The sequence below is a fragment of the Mastigoproctus giganteus genome, chromosome 8, assembly GCF_048544385.1.
Source record: "Mastigoproctus giganteus isolate SK-2022 chromosome 8, ASM4854438v1, whole genome shotgun sequence".
Taxonomy (NCBI): Eukaryota; Metazoa; Arthropoda; class Arachnida; order Uropygi; family Thelyphonidae; genus Mastigoproctus; species Mastigoproctus giganteus.
The window spans coordinates 24,809,091-24,827,759 of NC_143582.1; the positions used below are offsets into that span (position 1 = coordinate 24,809,091).

The 18,669-nt window shown below is 40.0% G+C and overlaps 1 protein-coding gene across 2 annotated transcripts in view; it reads left to right on the plus strand.

The window, feature by feature from the left end:
- The first annotated feature begins 4,945 nt into the window (after positions 1–4,945).
- The window catches only part of Cul5 (cullin 5), a 227,103-nt gene continuing 213,379 nt past the window's right edge, over positions 4,946–18,669 (plus strand). The window contains exon 1 of one of the 2 annotated variants that reach the window (XM_090379738.1): positions 4,946–4,991. In XM_090379738.1, coding sequence (XP_090235864.1) covers positions 4,974–4,991 — 18 coding nt within the window. In that variant the 5' untranslated portion in view covers positions 4,946–4,973. The remainder of the gene's footprint in view (positions 4,992–18,669) is intronic. The other variant, XM_090379737.1, reaches the window with a different exon arrangement.

The following is an 18,669-nucleotide window of genomic DNA, read 5'->3' on the forward strand; positions in this document are numbered from 1 at the left end:
GGGGGCTGCCGCTGTGTTGCGTGATGACCAAGTGCAAGCTCTGGCATTGGTGTGGGCAGCTGAGAGCTTGATGGGCCCCTCACTTTTAATCCTTCGAGGGCATCCACCCTGTTCTTCAAGCTCTCATATAGGCCCATAACAATGCTGAGTTGTCGCCTGATTTCCTTACACTCCTTGCATCGCGCACACACAAAGACATCCCCCATGGCAGTATCATGTCCCGTTCCTGACTGCTCCACAAACATCAAGCAAGTAGTGCATTTTAATAGGCTGTGATTCAGAGGGCAACTGCCCCCCTCAGTTCTCCCCTGAGCCACAGCACTCCCATTAGCTTGAGCCTTTTGCTTTGCTGTTCTGGTCAGAGTCATGATTTCGATTTAATTTCAATAAAATTTCAATTTCAGTACAAAATTAAAACCCTAAACTTATATCTCAACACAGTTATAACGCTATATTTATGTTTCAGTATCGAGTGTTATCTACGAAGTCCCTTTATATAGCTTCCGTATCAAGTTAAGTATTAATTATTTATTTTTTACTAATTATTTATGTTACGTAACCCAAGTCGTTATATGTATAGAAGTACAATTTAATTGACAATGAAGTTCAACAAGATTAAATATCTGATTAATTCACAATATTATGTACTATACTATACTATATTAAGCTTATGCTATCTATTTCGAGATATTTTTATCGCGTAACAATGGCGGCTGTTTACGAACGGTAAACACGTGGATTTGATACCCTTTCCGATACTAAGTAATACCTACAAAATCTCTATCTAAGTTACTTTAATCCAAGTATCGTAAATAAGAATATAAAACTACTCTAGAAAATAAGTTAATATGCCAATTTAAGCTAATGAAACAGAAAAAACTTCTCTGTTCCAGGAGCGGCAAAAATGTAAGTCCGCACAGGATACCCTCGGACTCGTTTTTTGAGCATCTGGCTTGTCGATGGCGAGTATGAATCCTTCAGTCTCGGGGAAAACCGTCCCGCTCGTGAGCCAAGAATTTGAAGCAATTTTATCTATGCGATCTTGATAAAGATCATTGTAGTACCTTCTCTGCCCATCTTTCTACCTTCGTTTGTGCATCCTAGTTGGGGGGAGACTCCGCGCTTAGATTGAGTGGGGTATACCGCTTGTCTGGCCTGCCGGAGTGCTGCTCTGTGTTTCTGAAAGTAATCCTTCAGGTTAACTATTGCTGTCTTCTGTTGCTCAATGAAGTGTATCAGGCCCCTTCCTCCTTCTTTCCTGGCAATTGTCAGTCTCTCTACGGCAGATTTCGGGTGGTGTTGGCGGCTCTTGGTCATCATTGTCCTTCTCATGATATCCTCCAGATTAGTCCAATCTATGACCCCGAAGGAGTATGTTAGCACTGGGACTAACATACTGCTTTATGGCTTTAACTGTGTTCCCTCTGTTCAGCTTTGCTTTCAGCACGCTTCTGAGTCTCTGATGTTATTTTTCGGTCAAGCAGGCGCTTCTCTCGTGATAGTCATACGGGGAACAGTGCCACTTGCTCCACTGTCTTTCTCGGGAGACCGTCTCTAATTTTTCGAACCGACCCCTTTGCCTAAGGCCTGAATGCGAGTGACTTTATCCTACGCCACACTCGATGCAGTATGATTGATATTTATCAGCGACATCATCATCTATGGTGGTGGACCTGTTTAGCTCGGCTTATGTCCAGTGGTAGTTCTCCGGAGTGACGTCAGATGGCACCACAATCTACATTAACCACCACTCCGACCTTTGGGTAGGTAGGTCCATTGGAGCTATTTTCATGATGTTTATTTATTTATTACTATTAATTTTATTTTCTTACTATTAATTTATTTATTAAGTTTTATTATTATTAATTTATTATTATTATTCTAATTTTATTACAGGTTTCCCAGCATGATAGGGCCGCTTTCGCTTCTGCCAAGGCGGTACTCGAGCCCGTGTCCATCTGGCTGGTAGTCCAGTGTTGTAACCACTGAGCCATCGCACCCCTTTTAATATTATTATTAATAATAATTAATATTATTATTAACTTTTATTATTATTATTATAGTTGCTCTTATATTATTTTTCCCTGAGTGGGGGAATTCCACTCCGTAATGGGTACTGCTACCAAGTACACAGGGTGGTTGTAATGTCCATCTTTTCCACAAGGTAGGGAACCTTTTCCATCTTTTCCACAAGAGAAAAGATCTGTTGTGCAGGATGGTTTTATCCATTATTATGGCGCGATCAAAGTACAGCTTGTGGTTTCGGGTCTCTAGTACTGCCTGGGGTTTGTTCTTGTAGTATGGTACACTTTCTTTGGTCAACTTGTATTTCCTCACTAGCTTCGGTCAGGCACATATTATCGTGGTCACCTGGTCGTGTCTATGAGAGTACTCAGTCTGGGCGATCATCTTGCACCCCGCGGTGATGTGTTGGATCGTTTCTGAGGCAAGATGGCATCGTCGACATGTGTCATCTGACATTCCGGGCTCCTTTGTGATGTATTTTCTATAGTTTCTGGTGTTGATTACCTGGTCTTGGATGGCCAGCATGAATCCTTCAGTCTCGGGGAAGAGCGTCCTGCTTGTGAGCCATGCATTGGAAGCAATGGTGTCAATGTGATCTTGATGGAGGTCATTGTAGTGTCTTCTTTGCCCATCTTTTCAACTTCGTTTCTTTTACTGTCTGGGTGGGAGGGGTTTCCTTGCTTAGGGTGATTGGGGGTATACCACTTATCTATCTTCCTTATGGCCTGGTGCTGTGTTGTTCTCGAAGTAATCCTTCAGGTTAACTATCGCTCTTTTCTGTTGTTCTATCAGGTCTATCAGGCCCCTTCCTCCCCCTTTCCGAGGTATTATTATTCTCTCCCCTGCTGACTTCAGTGGTGTTGGCGACTCTTTGTCATCGTTGTCCTTGTCTTTCGTATGATATCCTCTAGCTCAATGTTAGTCCAATCTATAACCCCGAATGTGTATGTTAGTACTGGAACTGCATAGGTGTTTATGGCTTTAATCGTGTTCCCTCCTTTCAATTTTGCTTTCAGCAGGCTTCTGAGTCTCTGACGATATTTTTCGGTCAGGCACTTAATTGATTTCCTTGTCATTCCTAGGTACTTGTAGGTCTCTCCTTCTGTCATAGCTTCGATCTCTTTACCAGTCAGCAGCTGGTAGTTTCGGCCAACTAATTTTCCCTGGTGCAGTGTGTGGAGGTCTTGCATTTTTCTAGACCAAATTCCATCCTGATGTTCTTGCTGAATTCTTCGGTGATCCGGAGTAGTTGCTTCTCGGTTGCCGCGTAGATCTTGATGTCATCCATGTACATCAGGTGGGTGAGGGTTCGAACCCTGAGGGACACCACTAATAGCATAAGTCCCCATAGAGCAGTTGTCCACCACTTGACCACCACTCTCTGTCTTCTCCCACTCAACCATCCTTTTGTCCATTGTAGCAACTTGCCCTTAATGCCAAACTGCTCCAATTTGTGCAGTAGTCTTCCACGTCCAACAGTATCAAAAGCTTTCCTGAAATCCAAGTATATGATATCAAAATTATTTTTTTGCATTCAGTTCCTTTGTGACCACATCATAGTATCCAATCAAATTGGTCAGAGAAGCCTTCCCCCTTGATAAATCCATGCTGTGTCTGAATTATTGTTGCAGTCTTGTCTAAATGATCCTGCAATGCTTCTTTAACCAGTGACTCCATTATTTTCCATAGAACAGAAGTCAAACTAACAGATCTGTAATTACTTGTATCACCCTTTGTGAATTGGAGATACATTTGCACATCTCTAGTCCGTGGGGACTTCCCCCGAGTCCAAGGATGCTCTCATTATGGCTTAAGGTCTGCTTATTTCCTTTGCTGCCTCCTTTAATATAACTGGATAGATCCCATACACCCCAGGTGACTTTCTTATGTTTATCTTCAACAATTGCTCCTCCACTTTGCTCTCAGTTATTACAAAATCTTTTAACTCCCTGTTTAGAGTTTGATGAACATTTGGGCCTGTTCTCTGAGAGGGCTCCTTGTATAAGGCAATGGTCAGGCCATTCCTTGAGTACTGCGTACAAGTCTGGAAGCCTCATTTTAGGAAGGATGTGGAGTTGCTAGAACAAGTACAGGGAAGAGCAACAAGACTGGTGAAGGGGTGCTCTTATGAAGAAAGGCTCAAATTCTGCAAATTGCAGTAAATATGGCATTGATATACTTTTTTTATCATTTATTTTATGAGACAAGCTATCAAAATATCATATTCTGTAATTTATTAGTACATTTTATATAACCTGTTCTCAGAACGTTTGGACCATCGCTTGTATTAGAGACAGAATATACTCACCCCTTGTAGCTTTAGTTGGTTTTTCACATAACACACCATCAACTCCAGTAGGGAACTTGGCAAGGGCCACATTCTCTATATCTTACTTTTGCCCAGAACCTTAATAATTGCAAAGAAACTGTGACGTAAAACATTATGCCCTCGAATAATTTTGTCTTTGCAATGACGGTTGCTGTCTTTCCACACAGTGTGGAATAGGCGTGGGTTCAACTCACGTTTAGAAACTTTTATAGGCACTTTGTGGCAAAGGTAGTCAGGGAAATTTGTAAGGATTTTATCTCCTGGGAAATCAGCTTTTTCATAAAAATATTCAAACTGATCATATTATAGAGAGGGCTAGAAATGTGAAGGTGTCGCCTTACTTGTTTCAGATGTGGCCACCTATACTGACGTTACTGGGAGTTTGGACTTCCTCCTAGAACTAAACAAATATAGCGTCTCTCTCTACTTCTGAAAAGGGTGTCTGCCCAATTCCGTAATGCCATTTCCATTCCTGAATTAATGGTTGGAATTTAGAGATACCATCATTGGCTCAAAAACCAACCAACCCAAAATATCGCATTGTAACAGAAACTTTAAAGGGATTAGAATAATGTAGATGGCAGTAAGGTAGTGGAAAGTGTCGAGAGTGTGAATCGGCATGGCGGCGATGTTAAAGGTATGTCTTAAAAACGAAGTTACAAATTACTATACTTGTGATTACGTAAGGTGTTGGTTAAATATCTATTTAATTATTATGCTTAGTCATTGGGTGACATTGTCTGCTTTGAAAGCAGTTGTCATTGAAGTTTAAATAAATGAAAGTAAACTTAGAAATGTGAACAAGTAGATGGAAGACTATTATGGAATGTATTAACGGAAATATTGGTAAAAGGAGTATAATATCGACATCAGTTGAAAGTTGTTTTAAATATTGAGAAGCAGTTATTTCTAATGAGGAAGCACGTGTACTCATTGATGGATTGTTGTGTTTGTAGTGTGTATATTATTGCGTTTATTGTATATTCGGATCGCGTTATTGAAATGATTATAAATAGACAAAGAAAGAATGGGTTGCTTATATTTTCGGTAGCCAGGTGATTATCAGTAATCCGACAGCATGTACATGCCGCAGTAGCTTTTAAACGAATTACACATGTGAAGCAATTTAAGTTAATCGAAGTTAAGGCACATAACCACAAAAAGAAGGGAAAATGATTAAAGTGCAGTCTATTGTAATAAACATTTAGTTAGTATAGTGCCAGTAGCTTAGAGTTAGCAACTTCGCAGTGACTATTTTAATGATAATTGTTGTTAAACCTTTTTTTTTTTTCTTTCACTATTTTCATTTTAAAACCCTTGTGTAGTTTTATTTTAATACATCATATTGAGAAGACCACATTTTTAGTTAAGATACCTCAATTTTAAAGAAGGTTTTAACTAAATTTTTATACTTCTGAAACGCTTATTGATGATTTGTTTTATAGATTTTCTTATAGTGGTTAATTGTATGTATATTAAACTCATGATTTTAACACTTAATGGTTTCAATTAATGAAATTCCAGTGGTCAGCATTTGCGAAGTAGTTTTGCTTTGCACTAGTGAGTTATAGCAAGATTTAAAAAAAAAAATGCTGTTAAGTAATGTGTTTAAAGCCTATCAAGGAATATTTTAAATGTAGGTAGGAAAAAATACATTGAAATAAAATAGCATTGCATAAAGACATGCTTTCCATTGTGACTTGTTATTGACAAAATAAGTCTGAACAAAGTTAAGAAACTTTGTGTTGCATTATGCTGTTACTAGTCTTAATGAGAATCTTTGCAAAAATAAAAGATTAAATAAGGCATTGTTATTTAAGAACAATTCAAGTTTTAATGTAAAAACCTGTAAGATATAAACTTCACTGTGAATCCAATCATGATATCAGGATTTTTGGTTGGAATAAGGTAATGTTCATGTGATTTGATTGTGTACTTAATTTAAATTTATTCATTTGCGATATTGTGCTGGGAAGCCAAATTTGCATTTAATTGTGCAGTATGTCTGGAAAGTGTGTATTGCCTATTTGGCCTGTTTATGAAACAGAAGGGAGAATAATGAAGTAACACAAATTAGTTGAAACACTATGCCTTGTTTAAGAATGGCAAAATCAGTCCAACATGAAAAGGCTGTTAGAAATTCTACTACACTGAAAGGTCAGAATTCATGGGTTTCCTGGGCAACGCAACGCTGTCACCCCTTTTGCTAGTGGACGAACCCACCGCTTGGCAGGTATATAAGTATACTGCATTCACATAGATGGTAATTTGATGTCACTATGGATAAATGTCATGAGTTCGACTTTGAAAGAGGGATGATAGTGGGTGCCCGATGCATGGGTCACTCTATTGCGGAGTTGGTACAGAAATTGCACTATCCCCGTTCGACAGTGTCAAGAGTGTATAGGGAATATGCCATTTCCGTAATAACATCTCACCGTGGACAGCGCTATGGGCAGAGAAAGGTGATGGATGAACGTGGCCATAGATGTCAGTGTCGCATTGTTTCAGCCAACCGGAGAGCAATAGTGGCACAAATCACTGCCGACTTCAATGAGAGGTGCCAGAAACGTCTCCACCAAGACCATTAGGCAAACATTAGCCACAATATGTTATGGGAGCAGCTGACCCACCAGAGCTCTATGCTTCAACTGGGCAAAAAAACATCAGCACTGGACCTTGGATGATTGGCGACGGACCTCCTGGTCCGATGAGCCCTGTTTCCAGCTATTTCAAGTGTACGGGAGGGGATGTATCTGGCTTAAACCGCATGAAGCTATGCACCCGTCAAGACAACAAGGAACTGTTCAGTCAGGTGGCAGGTTGGTAATGGTCTGGGGCGTGTTCATCGGGCACATGTTGGGCCTCTGGTATGTCTAGACACATCTCTGAATGGTCCAGGTTATGTGTGCACCCACAGGGCAACGGACTCTTCCAGCAGGACAGTGCACTTCCTCACAGATCTGTGGTGACTAGAACATGGTTTGAAGAGCATTCCGCAGATTTTACCACCATGGAATGGCCTCCCCATTCACCAGACATGAACCCTGCGGAGCATCTTTGAGATGCTGTGGAAAGGTCCGTTTGAGCTCTGGCTCCTCCACCCAGGAATGCGATGGAATTATGTACAGCAGTGCAGCAATCATGGATGGAAATACTTGTAGAAAGCGTTCATGAACTAGTGGATGCCTTGCATGTGACTGCCCTTATCCGGGCAAAAGGTGGGCCTACCCGTTACTAGGTAGGTATCCCATGGTATCTATCCACTCAGTGTACAGTTAGTCCTCGTATAACACGTGTTTACACTACACGAATTCGATCATACACGATATCTTATATAACACGAACCGAATTCGCTTATGCACGATTCGCCTTTGTGTTTACAAGAAATGGCAGTCGAACGCGGAATCACCTCAACTGAATGCAACACGATAGGAATGAAGAGGAGATTCTGAAAATGTATTTATGTTTTTTATATCAGTGAAGGGGAAACACATTTCACCATGATAACGTAAAAACCAACACAATTCCAGCTATCTGTATAATCGCAAATCCAATTAGATCGAGTTTACTACCAGTTTATAACAGATTCCACTTCCAGAAACGCAACTGGAAATAGTTTTTATTGTTTTATGGTAGTAACCTCTAGAAATGTGTTTTAGTAAAATGTGAGGTGTTAATAGTGTATCTCTGCCTTTACGGTGTTGTTTATTCAGTTGCTAAACGCGCACAGCTTTGTTTATGTGTATCAAGCGTGCCTCCTCGTTTTGTAATTGTGCTTTATTCCCTATTTATGAGTAAAGTACTTAAAAGGTGTGAAAAGGAAGCGTCCTGGTGAAGACACTGCAGATTCACAGAGAAAAAGAAAAGCAATATCGATAAACAGAGGCGGACTGGGTCAAAAATTCTTACCCGGGAAAATTTATAGTGGTCTCATACTATGGTTTATGGCCAAAATCCCTCTGGCCCACCGGGGTTTCCCCTGGTAAGGCTTATGGCCAGTCTGCCTCTGTCGATAGAGAAAAAATATGAAATTGTGAAACGCTTTGAGCGAAATGAAAGACCATGTGATATTGCACGTGCTACAGACCTACCTAAATGAGGCAACGCCGAGAATTACAAAGGATGCAGAGAAATAAAAACAACTTTCATAGCAGGAACAACTCAAAGTGTAATTGAAATCCATTAGATTAAGACACAAAGAATTAGAAGAGATGGAACGGCTGTCATCTGTTTGGATAGAAAATCAAACAAAAAACAAGTTTACTTACGATAGAAGCAAAAGCATTAGCAATATTTTATTACGTAATAGTCGTAATAAAATACTTAAGTAATTAAAATGCTTACGTATTACATATTTTATTACGTTTACGTATTTTATTATGATTATTTATTGTGTTTGGTAATGTTTTGGTTACAAATGTGTGTACAATCTTGGGTGGTCGGCACCTAACCCTATTTTTCCCATAGGGCTTGTTGTTTATATTGCACGATTTTGCATTGCACGAGTGTTTCTAGGAACACAACTATCGTGCTATACGAGAACTGACTGTACTTTGTAATGGGAATTGGATCAGACATGTTCGAATGGGTGGCAAGCATCATAGGAACTATACCACTAGAGAAGGAAACAGTGCTGATTGTAATCTAAGCATTGGTGTGTAATGATTAGATAAACGTTATTGCATTTTGTGAAGATTATGCAAGGTAGCCACAGAATATGAAAACACTTTCAGAAATTGTGTGGGGGGGGTTAGTGATTTAGCAGTCCTAATATGACACCCATTTGTGAAGGTCTGGTTTCATATTCTAACGGATTAAACTTATCCTTTTAAAGCTGCACTGAGTTCTATGATCTCAAGCAGCTTTAGGTTTTTCATCCAGCAAATATGAGCTGGTCTTCCAACATAGTTTAACAATTCACAGTTGCCTCATGTCCTGAGCTTCCTTGATGCTAACTCAAACAACTTACCAACTTTTAAGAAATTTATGAAAAAACTAATCACAAATAAACATCTGGTTTCCTTTTCATGTTCTGATAAGAGGATTTTTTCTTCTTTTTTTTTTTAATTTAAGAGCAAACATCAACCATTAATAAAAACACTTCTCTGCAGTGTGAAACTGTACTTACAAGTTTACCATATATTGCAGAACTAATTTATTCCTTTGTCAATTGATAATAACATGTGAACAGATTTAAAATTATCATAGTTCTTAAAGCTGACACAATACATAAAAGGTGTGCATTAAGAGAAGCTTGAAAATGGCTGCTTCTCTTTTGCAAGACGAACAAAAAGTGAATCCCACAATTAAAAATTGAGATAGTTTTCGTGAGATTTACCAGTTATCAATGTAGTTAGAACACTTGTAAGTAAAAAATACAGATGATATTCGGTATTTTTACAAGTTATCGTTTCAGGTGTGTGACTTTTCAATGATAAATTACTTTGACAACCATGTTTTTAATTTCTGCTCGATATTCTCTATTGGAAGTCCAAAGAAATGAGGTTTAATGAAAAGGATTGCTAAGTGATTATCTTATTCCAACTTATCTGCCGCCTAAGCAATATGTCTAAAACAAGACCGATAGACCAGCCACTGTTTGTACATAGGGCATTCAGTAAGTTATCTACATTGATTATAAATATGCTTGATGTATAAAAAAAAAACCTGTAGTTTTATCATGCTCTCATAAATGTGTGCATTTTATTTGCACAGGAACAGCTAATTGCATTAAAGTATGGATGAGCAGAAGAAATTTAAAGTGGCCAATACAAAGGAAAACCTGGATGTCAAAAAATTGGAGTATTTGGCCATCATCAGATTTTTAACAGAAGGGAATTCTCCAAAATTTATTTTTGAATGCATGAAAAAAGCTGTATATGGTGATGTTCCACCTTCTGAATACCAGATAAAAATTTGGCTCAAAGCAGTTTAAATGGGGTCAAGAATTCATAGATGATTCCTTCTTGTTGATGGCCAATTGAAGTGACAACTCCAGAAATGTACCAAAAAATCAAAGAGCTGGTTATGCAGGATAGATGTATTAAAGCATCTGTGATTACCAGAGAATGTCTGAGGGGCTGGTACTGCCATCCTCTATGAACATTTGGCCATGTCAAAGGTCAGTTTGTTCTCAATCGATTCCAAGAATGCTTACAACTCTTCAGAAATAGTGTAGGACTTAAATTTGTGAGGAAAATTTACCCTTTCATGATGCAGATGTATAAGGGTTTCTTTCAAGATTTGTAACATAATGAAACATGGATTTATTGTGGAATATACACCGAGTAATCACTGAATTATGACTGCCCCTATGAAAACTGAATGCAACCCATTGACCACGTGAGGTACAAGAGTGTGCAGTTAGTCGACCTACGTAGCATAGATAAGGTGTCAGTGGTTCAGTAGGTAGTAAAATTCCTAGCGTGATGGGTAAAAGGAAGGATCTGTTCGACTTTGATAAAGGACAGATTGGGGTGCTCGACGAGCTAGTGCCTCGGTTTCCCAAACGGCTGAACTGGTGAGGTGTTCGAGAGCCGCCGTAGTTAAAGTGTACCAGGACTGGCATCAAAATGGTCAAACAAAACCCAACAGCTAAACTGCAAAGGTCAGCGAAAGGTTGATGTTAGAGGTGAGCATCCGACGACTTGTACAAGCAAACAGGAGCAGCACTGTTGAAGAGTTGACTATCCAATATAATATGGGCCAACCCAGAACAATATCTGGCATGACCATGCATCGCACCCTCGCACGTATGGGCTATACCAGCAGACGACCCCTATGGCATCCTCTCCTAACCAAGGTTCATTGGCATAAAAGACTCGCCTGGTGTAAAGAGCATACAAGTTGGATGTTAGAAGACTGGAAGAAGGTGTGCTGGCCGGATGAGTCATGTTATTTACTCCACACCGTGGATGGTCTGTATGGATTTGGTGTCAACAACATAACTCTTGATCCATCATGCATGGTATCAAAAGTGCAGGCCGGTGGAGGCAGTTGTATGGTTTGGGGCATGTTTCACTGGCAAGAACTTGGACCCTTGGTGCATGCGGAACAACGTATCAACGGCCTCCGCTATCGTCAACTGCTTGCTGATCGTGTACACCCCGCTACGTTACACTTTTTCCCGATTGGCGATGGTGTCTTCCAAGGTGACAATGTGCCGAGCCATTGTGCCAGAATGGTTTGAGGAACACAGTTCTGACTTCCAGCCTATTCATTGACCTCCAAATTGCCCCAATATCAATCCCATAGAGCACTTGCGAGACACTATCGAAAGGCATATCAAGCATCTGGATACACCAATCAACTCGGTACCTGCATTGCTGGGTGCATTATACACAGTTTGGTTGACCATACCTCCTGAACGCTTCCAACATCTTGTTTAATCAGTGCCACATCGGATAGCTGCTCTACTGAGGGTAAAAGGAGGACCTACAAAGTATTGCGTAAGTGGTCATAATTCAGTGATCACTAGTGTAGGAACAAAACAGGAGATTGTACAGTGGAAATTCTGAGTTGCCACTCAAAAAATTTGGGACTAAAACCTCGGCTGGAAACGTCATAGCCACAACTTTTAGTGATATGGTAGGAATTCTTTTGATAGACTGCATGCCACATAAGAAAACAATCATTGGAGATGCCTGTACTGCTGTTCTCAAAAATTTAATGGGATCATTATAAAAGTAACAGCGATGAGAGAAATTAACACGCCGTATCTTGCTTCTTTTTCATGACAGTGCTCCTGTAAATGAATACAAGTACCAAAAAGCAATTGCTGCCCTGAGAAATGATTTCAGGAGTTAAACCACACAGCCTACAGTTCAAATGTGGCCCCAGTGATTATTTGCTGTTTAGAAATAATGTTTGGAGTGGCCATCAATTTTTAAGTGATATCTATTTCGAGGAAGTTGTAAATAGCTTTTTCAGAGACTAGAACAAAAACAAAACCTTTTTGGCTAAGGTAAAGAAAGCCAACACTGAACCACGGGAAACTTACTAGAAAAACTGGTTTCCCGCTACCGCAGTTTCTCTCTGCATTCTCGGTAAACAAATGGTGCATGTTATCGGTAGTGGCAGTAGAAGTCAATAACGATGTATTCATTAGTTTTTTTCTCTTTATTAAAAGCAGATTATTGGAGTTCATGAGTGTTTTTGCTGCTGAAATTTACTTATGGGTACACCCTCCAGACTGCCTCAGACTAAGGCAATCTGGAGGGCGTACCCATAAATAAATTTCAGCTGCAAAGACATTGCACTCATGAACTCCAATAATCTTCTAATAATGAGAAAACACTAATCAGTACGTTGTTGTCAACTTTACTGCCACTACCAATAACATGTACTGCCTGTTTACCGATTCTCGGTAAACAGCTATGAAACTGCGGTAGCGGGAAACCGGTTTTTCCGGTAAGTTTCCTGAGTGTGCTGTGGTTCTCACATTTTCAGTTGTATCTTATATTGTGATCATCTTTCACAACAAGTTACCATATATGTGCAATACATGGTAACTCGTGAAGGATGATCACAATATGAGATAACTAAAACGATGCCTTTACACTATGAATGTAGTTTTTATTTATGAGCTATCTATGGTGTATCTTCACCAATATGTATTAGATAATTGTAAGCTCTTATAGTATTATGCCTTATTGCATTTATGCATCAATGAGCCAAAACATTATGACCAATAAGCCGTTATGCAAACCGAAGCAACTGCAGGTGAACTACAGTGCATGCACGGGTTGGGACACAATAAAAAATACCTGATACTGAGCTCTGTTAATCAGTTTTACTCTTGTTCTTCAGATGGGAAAGGCAGTGGACTTAAGCGAGTTTGACAAAGGCCAAATTGTAATGGCCAGACGACTGAGTCAGAGCATATCCGAAATGGCACAGCTCGTGGGGTGCTCACGGTCAGCCATGGTTAGTACCTACTGAAAGTGGTCCGAGGAGGGGGAACCCACAAACTGCCAGCGAGGTGTAGGATGACCACGGCTCATCGATGCTCGAAGTGAGCGAAGGCTCTCCTGGATGGTATGTTTTTTTTTTTTTTTTATGAGAACCCCAAACATTAGAGGTATTATAACCTATAGTACTTAGTACCGTGCTTGGGTTGGAGGTTGAGAAGACGAAAGAAGATATTTGTTGATATTGGACTTGAACTTCTGTAGATTGTAATTTTCAGGAAATACGTATGAAGGAAGGTTGTTCCAGAAAACGGCAGTTGAATGAATAAATGAGGAAGATGAAAAGTTGGTTCTGTGGGTTTGAAGTTGGACAGTAAATGGATGTTGGCTGGTGGCGGCACGTGTTCGGACTGTTTTGAAAGAGAGAGCGGGAATTATAGAAGCCAATTCAGAAGAACAGTGCCCATGGAAGTATCTGTAGAAGAGGCATGCAGCAGAAACAGTGCGTCTATGAGAAAGCGAGTGGAGAGAGACTCTGTTAGAGATGAATCATTAATTAACCTAACTGCCCTCTTCTGAATGGAATCAAGAAGCCTGAGAGAGGTTTTGGGGGCACCACCCCAGATGTGGGAACAATATTCCATGGCAGGGCGGATTTGCAATTTATACAGAGTGAGCAGCTGTTTGGGAGAAAAGTAACGCCGAGAGCGAAAGAGAAAACAAAGTTTTTTAGATGCAGAGGAAGCAATATTTGTAATGTGCTTGTGCCAAGAGAGATTAGAAGTTAGGGTAATCCCCAAAAGAGATATATCATTTTGCCTAGAAATCGGAGTGTCACTAAAGATAAGCATAGGAGCAGAAGAATCCTTTTTGCGAGATATAAGACAAGATTGAGTTTTAGAAGGGTTGAAATCAACTAAGTTGTCTTTGCCCCACTGGAGAATTACCTGAAGATCGGCATTTAAGGAATTGGCAGCAGATTTTCGAGAACTTGAAGCTGATTGAGCTGGACAAGGTTTCTCAAAATGGAAAGTTGAATGCAATGTGCTATCATCGGCAAAACTATGGAAAAGGTTTCCAGTCAATGGAAGAAGGTCATTGATATACAAGAGGAAAAGAGTGGGGGAAAGAACTGAACCTTGGGGGACACCGGCATTAGTGGAGAAGTTAGAAGACAGAGAGCCATCTACCATCACCCTCAGTGAGCGATCAGAGAGAAAACTGGATAACCAATTACTAAAAACAGTTGGCAAACCATAAGATGGAAGCTTGTTTAGAAGACCTTTATGCCAAACACGATCAAAAGCCTTTGAGATGTCAAGAGCAACTACTTGTGTTTCACCGAACCTTTCCATTGAATTAGTCCATAAATGGGTAACATAAGCCAGAATATCACCAGTGGATCGACACTGACGGAATCCATTCTGGCGATCGTTGATCAGACGGAAGGTTTCTAGGTAGTTTAAGAGTTGGCGGTTAATTGATTTCTCCATTACTTTAGAAAGAGTAGAAGTAATTGCAATAGGACAATAATTGGATGGGAGGGATTTGTCACCCTTTTTAGGAACTGGCTGGATATGAGCAAATTTCCAAGCAGAAGGAAAAACACCTTTGGAATAAGAAAGTGAAAAAAGGCGGCAAAGAATAGGAGTAAGTTCAGGAGCACAGGTTTTGAGAACAAGTGGAGAAATACCATCAGGACCTGGAGCTTTCTTAGCATCAAGATTCATCAAAATCCTTCTGATATCCTTTTGACGGAAGACCACAGGGGGCATTGAATGGAGCGTGTTAGGAATGGTGGGAGGTGTTTTACCAAGATCATTAATACATCAGCTGGAAGAAAAATGGGATGCTAGCAGGTCAGCTTTATCCTTGGCTGAAGTGACAACAGAACCATCTGGTTTGGACAGAGGTGGGAGCAGAGGCGGGCAAAAGTTGCGGCCAGTAGCTTTGGCAAGAGACCAGAATGCTCGGCTACCATTAGGGCAAGAAGCAAGTTTTCTACTCTTAGCCTGTTCAAACTCTAGTTTGGACTGATTAATAACTGCTTTACAATTGTTGCGAGTTTTGGTGTAGGCAGAAAATGAAACTGAAGAATTAGAAACAAGCCAATTACGATATGCAACGTTCTTCTCATGGACAGCCTTAGCACATTTATTGGAAAACCAAGGTTTAGATAAAGGACGAGATTTTAAAGTGGAGTGTGGGATAAAGGATTCCATTCCTGCAAGAATAATTTCACTGACACGATCTGAGCAAACATTGACATCAGAAGTTTTGAAACAGTAATCAGACCAAGGAAAAGAAGAAAAGAAGTCTCGCAGGTCATCCCATTTTGCATTCTTGTAATGCCAAACAATACGAGGTTGGGAATAGGCATGAGATAAAGGTTCCATTGGAGAAGAGACAATCACCAAGTTGTGATCTGAAGTGTCTAAAGGACCTCTCACTTCAACCTTGTACTTAGAAGGGTTGTTTGTGAGAAAAAGATCAAGCGTATTGGCTGTATGATTAGGATTGTCCGGTATTCTTGTAGGTAAATGAACAATCTGTGCTAGGTCATTAGTAATTTCAAAAGCCTCAGCATCTCGACCTGCTGGGTCGGTGTGACTAGAAAACGGAAGCCAGCTGGAGTTGTGAACGTTAAAATCACCAAGGAAAATTACCTCACTGTTAGGAAAGTTGGACTGGAGAAAGTCAAGTTGCAAAGAGAGGAAGTCAAAGAGCTCCAAGTGATTAGTGGAGTTGGGAGAACGGTAGAGACAACAGATGAATTTTACACAATGAGGTAGAGAGATTTTAAGCCAGAGAAGATCAAAGAGAGGAGATTCCAAATTGCAAGTCTCTGACAGGGAATATCAGAATGGATGTGGCAACAGAAACGTGACTGTGGCACAACTCGCCAGTAATTGGAATGCTGGTGGCGGGAGTACATCGAACCCTGCTGAAAATAGGGCTGCATAGCCGCAGGTCACTCCGAGTGCCCATGCTAACCACGGTCCATCGGCGACAGTGCCTACAATGGGCACGTGAGCATCGAAACTGGACCTTGAGTAATTGGAAGAAGGTCGTCTGGTCTGATGAATCATGTTTCCTGTTGCACCATGTGGACGGCTGGTAAGTATGTGTCATTTACCTGGGGAAGTGATGGTGCCTGGATGCACCATGTGACGAAAACAAGCTGGTGGCAGCGGTGTCATGCTTTGGGCAATGTTCTTCTGGGATACCCTGGGTCCAGTCATCCACTCTGACGTCTACCACCTACCTAAACATCATTGCTGACCAGGTACACCTTTTCATGGCAGCGGTCTTCCCCTCTGGCAGTGCCATCATTCAGCAGGATAATGCACCATGCCACACCACCCGGATTGTTAGAGACTGGTTTGCGGAACATGAGGAAGACTTCCAGGTATTGCCCTGGCCTCCAAATTCCCAAGACATCAATCTCATTGAGTATCTGTGGTTTGTGTTGGAACAGCAACTCCGATCTGTGGCATCTGAACCACAGACCTTACAGGAGTTAAAAGGATCTGCTGGTTATGTGTTGGTACCAGATACCACAAAGCACATTTAGAAATCTTGTAGCGTCCATGTCTCGCCAGGTACAAACTGTTTTGGCTGCACGTGGAGGACCAACATCATATTAGGTAGGTGTCATAATGTTTTGGCTCTTTGAAGAAGACATAACAGTTTACTATAAACAAGACAGAACTTCATCCTTGATCTCACTGGTTAATCTTTATAAACCAATAACTCTTGAAAATCTCATTGGTGATAAGGCAAATATTTTTGAATTTTTTGACCTTCTCAGGCAAATTGGACTTTTTAATTATTTTTGATTTCGGATTTTCTTCTGATTTATGGAAAACTCATGTTTTAATATAATAAGTGAATAGGCACATTATAGCTGTAGTAGCTTATGTGCCATTAAGCCTCCATAACAACAACATAACAGTTTATACGTGCTGAAACAGGATTTGGATTTACAGAATAATATAGCACAATTGTTAGACACTAGGTTAAGTGAAAAGAAGGTGTTGGTACCTGGTACATCATTTGCTTAGTATAGGTAAAGAAAAATAATTCATAGCCTTCTACTCCCAGGAGGAATTTCTTTTGTTCTCTACTGATGTAAATGGTTCAATCAGTGCTCTGGATGTTACATATGATTTTTTAAAAATGGAGATTATTCATTGATAGTTCAATGACAAGCTTAATTGGAGTTCTGCTACATATTGGAAATGTGGTACCCCTTATCTCATGTGCCTAAGGAAATTTAAGCAGTTTACATTTCTTGTTAGAAAAGATAAAATATTGCCATTATGCATGGATAGTTTATGGTGATTGACTTCAATTGCTATTTCTCAGCCCATCTGCTTAATTTTTCTGAATCTTATTGCAGAACATCTTATTGGACAACAGTCATATTGCACAAAACTCTTGTGCCTTCTGTTCAAATGGGACAAAAGGGCTAAAGCTCATCATACGATTAGAATGATTTAACTTCTGCAAATTGCAATGTGTGGAGACTAGGCAGTGAGTTGATCTGATTGAGGTTCATAAGGCCTTGAATGGTTTGAGCAAGTTTAATGCTGATGGGATTCTTCCTCTTTCTCAGATTGTGCACCCGAGAAGATATAAAATCAAGTTGAACAAAGTGAGTTGTAGTGAGGTGGTTGATTGCTGGAGCAAACTTTCATTGGTTGTTGTGGAAGTTGATAGCTTAAATAAATTCAAGGAAGAACTGGACAAACTTTTGGAGTGAATGGATGGATGAAATGGGAAGGGTTTTTTTTTTTTTTTTTTGGCTGATGCTGTATAAGCTTGCTTTCTTGCATCATATGCCTCTACTAAGGCTAATGTAGAGAAATCACTAATTTCACACCTGGAAACAAATATGCCATCAATGGGAATTTGTCTTTCAAAGCTAAGTGCTACTGCCACTTCTGCATATGTGACAGTTTGTTGAAGTCATAGATACAGAGGGAGGTTGTTTGCAGTATATTGTTTCAAATTTTTCTGGGATAAGTTCTGTTAGACATCACTAAGCTAGGTTGCAACTTGATTGTGAAGGTTTGTTTTTTGCATAGCCACATTGAATATTTCCTGCAGAACATTTGTGCAGTAAATTAGAAGTGGAATGAAAGGTTTCATCAAGATAAGACCACAGGAAAAAAAAAAGAAAAAAATATACAAAAGTAAGTGGAATGAGGCAGTGATGGTAGAGTACTGTTGGTATTTGAAAAGGAATTCATGTGGTGATCACAGAAGAATTTCAAAACAGTGCAAAAATAACTCGTGGGGTTATTTTTGATAGCAAGCTCTCAAATTCAGTAATCAAAAGATCTCAGTAATCCCAGACATTAATCTGGGATTACTACTACCCATATGCAATACCTTGCA